This window comes from Trachymyrmex septentrionalis, unplaced genomic scaffold (assembly GCF_001594115.1).
Source record: "Trachymyrmex septentrionalis isolate Tsep2-gDNA-1 unplaced genomic scaffold, Tsep1.0 scaffold115, whole genome shotgun sequence".
NCBI classification, from domain to species: Eukaryota; Metazoa; Arthropoda; class Insecta; order Hymenoptera; family Formicidae; genus Trachymyrmex; species Trachymyrmex septentrionalis.
In genome coordinates this window covers 16,565-20,508 of record NW_017304279.1, presented here as the reverse complement: position 1 = coordinate 20,508, position 3,944 = coordinate 16,565, and the positions used below count along the sequence as shown (strand labels likewise).

Sequence of the window (3,944 nt, the reverse complement as noted above, 5' to 3'; positions counted from 1 at the left end):
CAACGTTGTTAACGATTGTCTTCCTTTGATAATCGATAGCCTGTATAATGACCACATCCGTCGCTGTTAATAAATCGCTGTAATACTGTTATTACATGAAATAATTACTTGAACGAGTAAGCATTCAGAGATCTTTCGTTTAATTCTTTAAGATATTTATTTTAACTTGGATTTAATAATTTGATTTATTTTAAAAATTTTATGCAATATTTTAGATATATTTAAAAATGTATTAGACGTATATATGTATATACACTTATAAATATATATTAAATATTTCGACTTTTATTTAAGATAAACTGATACATTAAAAAAATTTATGTCTACAACATACAATACATATATATACATATATATGTGGAAGAGTAATTTTTATTTTCACGAAAAATGCAGAGAATTAAAAACATAAAAATGTTTAATGTTTTTATGGCGATTCGTCGATGACCAAGTAGCAACGGATCGTTACGATTGCACGAACCGATTTCGTGTAACGCGATGTCTTACAATAGCGAGTATAATCCACTCTCGTTAGTTGACAACCGACGGTGTATTGTGAGATAATAAGGAAAGATTTAATAAGTAATCACGTAAAAAAAGAGAGAGTGAGAGGGGAGAAGGAGAAAGGGAGAGGGAGAAAGGGGGAGCGCGAGAGAGAGAGAGAGAGAGAGAGAGAGAGAGAGAGAGAGAGAGAAGGAAACGTCGACCCGTCATAGATTCAAGCACAATAAGAACTAGTAGGGCCAGGCACAATAAAATTCGGCCGTCACGTTGTAGGCAGCGATCTGTTAGAGCGACAATTCGTATAAGTATCCATATAGCAAGGCTATTAAATAAACATATTGTCTATTGTCCGACAAGTGTATTTATTGTTGATGCTGATCGTTCCCTTCTGCAAGCCTCTAAGCAATCTGATATTGAAATAAATATTTCACAGAGGAAAAGACTAATATTTACTCTATACTCATTAACTCCCTAGTTTCCATTCTCGAAAATTTTTAATCATATTTTATATTATTTATATAATGTAGTCTGTATAATATGTACTATAAAAATGTAAACAATATAAAGCGACTTCATAATATACATATAAACAATAAAAATGTATATACCGTAATATATATTGATTAAGATTGACAAAGTTAAATTCCATACCAAATTAAACAAATCATTATTAACTTTAATAATACGTATATCATTCGTATAAAAGATTTGATATCAACAACTGGCGACAAGTTAAATTTCATATCAAATTAAATAAAGAATACAATCCATAATTACCTTGTCCATTCAAGTGTTATCACAAAAAGTTAAAGAAGTAAACACTTGGTACTGCTAGATCGAATAATAAAAACAATTTAATACAAAAATTATAATGATAGTTAAAAATAAAAATAAAAAAGATAATTACAATTTTAATGTAATGAATTTAATCTGAATGTATATACCGTATTTTTTTACACTAAATAAAAATAAAGTTTACTGTTTATTTCTTTGTTCTTTTTCGTAACATAAATCTTATAAGTCTGAGTTTATTTATCTTAAACCTAAAAGCTTGCATAACTTATACGACTGTTTAACCCAATCGAATATATACCTACGCTGGATATTTTTACTCTCATAAGAATGTTTCTCATTTTTCTTACTTTAAATATTACATTCATAGTATGGGATTTAACTTGGCGCCAATTGCTGATATAAAGTCTTTTATATGAATGATATATATTGTATTATAACAGTATATTATTTTTAACATATGTAGAAACAACCATCTATTTCAGGCGACATAAATAAACAATATTAAACATCGAATCTCATTCGACCGTACATGTGAGAATACAATCAATAGAGATAGATGCTTTTAAATCATTTCGGCGCGCAGTTTAAAAGACTACATACGTAGTATATAAACACAGAATTATACTGGCACCTAAGCTTAAACCGTTAAAGATATCTATCTCTATTATGTTCTCACACGTATGGTCGAATGAGATTTAATATTTGATATTGTTTTATAATAACGTCTTAATTTTTTACATATTCACTTGATAAAAATTATGTGAGTGTCCAAGTTGTCATATAAATGGTAGTTTATAATTATCATTTGTTAAATTATTTATTTTAATTAGACTTTACAATTTATATTACAAATAAAACAGAGAGATGTAAAATTTGAAATGGGACTTTTCCACTTTGGACATAATTCTGTTTACTAGGTACGTCCTATATATATTGAATAAAAGTATAAGTATAACAGAATGCAATAATAAACAATCACATATTCAATATTTCACATAGGGATGTACCCGATATCCGGAATGTATCCGGTATTATCCAATATGTTTTTACTATTCGATCGGATAGTCAGATATCATTAGTATCTGGGAATATATCCGGTTGAAATTTAACATCATTAAATTGTTGATTTTTTTCTTATATAAATGTTCTAGAAATAAGTATGCATATTTATGATGCTATAATATTTTATACATTTACTATTGTTGCAAAATTACAATATTTTTCTGTATAATCTTTTTTTTTTTTAGAAGACACTTTCTCGGAATTCGGTCGGATATCCGACTCTAAGAAATTGTCTATAAATTTATTTATTTGTCTACAAATTGTTTATAAATTTAATACAAAAAATCAAGAACTGTATCCAGAGAAAAGTTTCTTTGCTATATAGTTAAAGAAAAAATTTTTTTGATTTGCAAACATCATTTCTTTGATTTAAAGAAATTATGTTTAAATCAAATAAATTTTATTCAAATCATGATGTCAACGTTATTTCTTTGATTTGAACATAATTTTGTTCCATGATAGGTGCCCAGTAGAGAAACTTCTTACGGAATGGAATGCTAGTGAAATCATTTCTAATAAGAAATCCGTTTCGTCGTTCCTATTCCATGTACATGGGACGGCGACCTTAGCGGTTCAAGAAAATCATTTCGGCGCGCGTTTCAAAGGACTACATACGTAGTATATAAATTTACACAGAATTATATAAGCATTTATTTTAAGATCCAGCTAGAGCTCCTCCGTTTAAGGCTTTCCTTTCTATAGTTTGTGTTATCACATATACGGCCCTATAATACATTGTTTACTTACTTATATAATATTTTACTAATTCTGCACAATTTCTTCCTTTTCTTTATCATCGACGAGATACTATTAAAGATCGACATCCTTACGGGAGTTCGCGTCCTTGTGAATATTGAAGTAATTAAGAGTTAAAAACTGAAAATATTGTATTAATTTTATGATGTATTAGTTTAGTAGACGTATTTAGAACTCCATAATACTCAATTTTTCTTTAAAATTGTAATTTTAATGTTATCGTCAAAATTTGATTATCAACAGAGATGATAACTGCAGAGAAAAAAAATTTTAATTTTTCTACAATATATAGGATATTATAATTTTACAAGTATGCATATTTATTTATGAAATATTTATGTAATAAAAAATTATGAATTTAATAATGTATGAGCTAAATATTTAATAGCAAATTTATATCAATTGTTGATAATGTCGGCACTCTTTAATTACCTCCGCGCCCTTGGAGCCTTTTTTGTACCGCCGAAAATTTGTTCAGGATTGATGGTCTTTAATAATATCTCGTCGGTGATATTATGTATACGTATTATAACAGGCAGAATGACAGGAAAGAGCCATATTGCTTTTTGCAAGATAACGCATTCTATTGATTAAACAAATTGACTACTGCGCGTCATAGATTTGAAGCATAGTAATTCCATCATGGATTTGTAGTATCTTAGAATCTGAAGTCTGCTTCTGATACATTTTTTTTTATTTTAGCTAAGAGTACATGATAATTATTTAATCGTTATTTAGTAATATCCAGATTACGAGTTGCATTATAATAATAAAGAAAGGGCAACAAATATGTCAAAGAACACAAATATTTTAATAACAAAAAGTAAGTT

The 3,944-nt window shown here is 27.9% G+C and overlaps 1 protein-coding gene across 1 annotated transcript in view; it reads left to right on the top strand.

Annotated features, from left to right (window-relative positions):
• The first annotated feature begins 3,713 nt into the window (after positions 1-3,713).
• Positions 3,714-3,944, top strand: part of LOC108753806 (adenylate cyclase type 10-like) — a 2,715-nt gene continuing 2,484 nt past the window's right edge. The window contains exon 1 of the mRNA XM_018495717.1: positions 3,714-3,937. Within this exon, the coding sequence (XP_018351219.1) occupies positions 3,904-3,937 (34 nt within the window). The 5' untranslated portion in view covers positions 3,714-3,903. The remainder of the gene's footprint in view (positions 3,938-3,944) is intronic.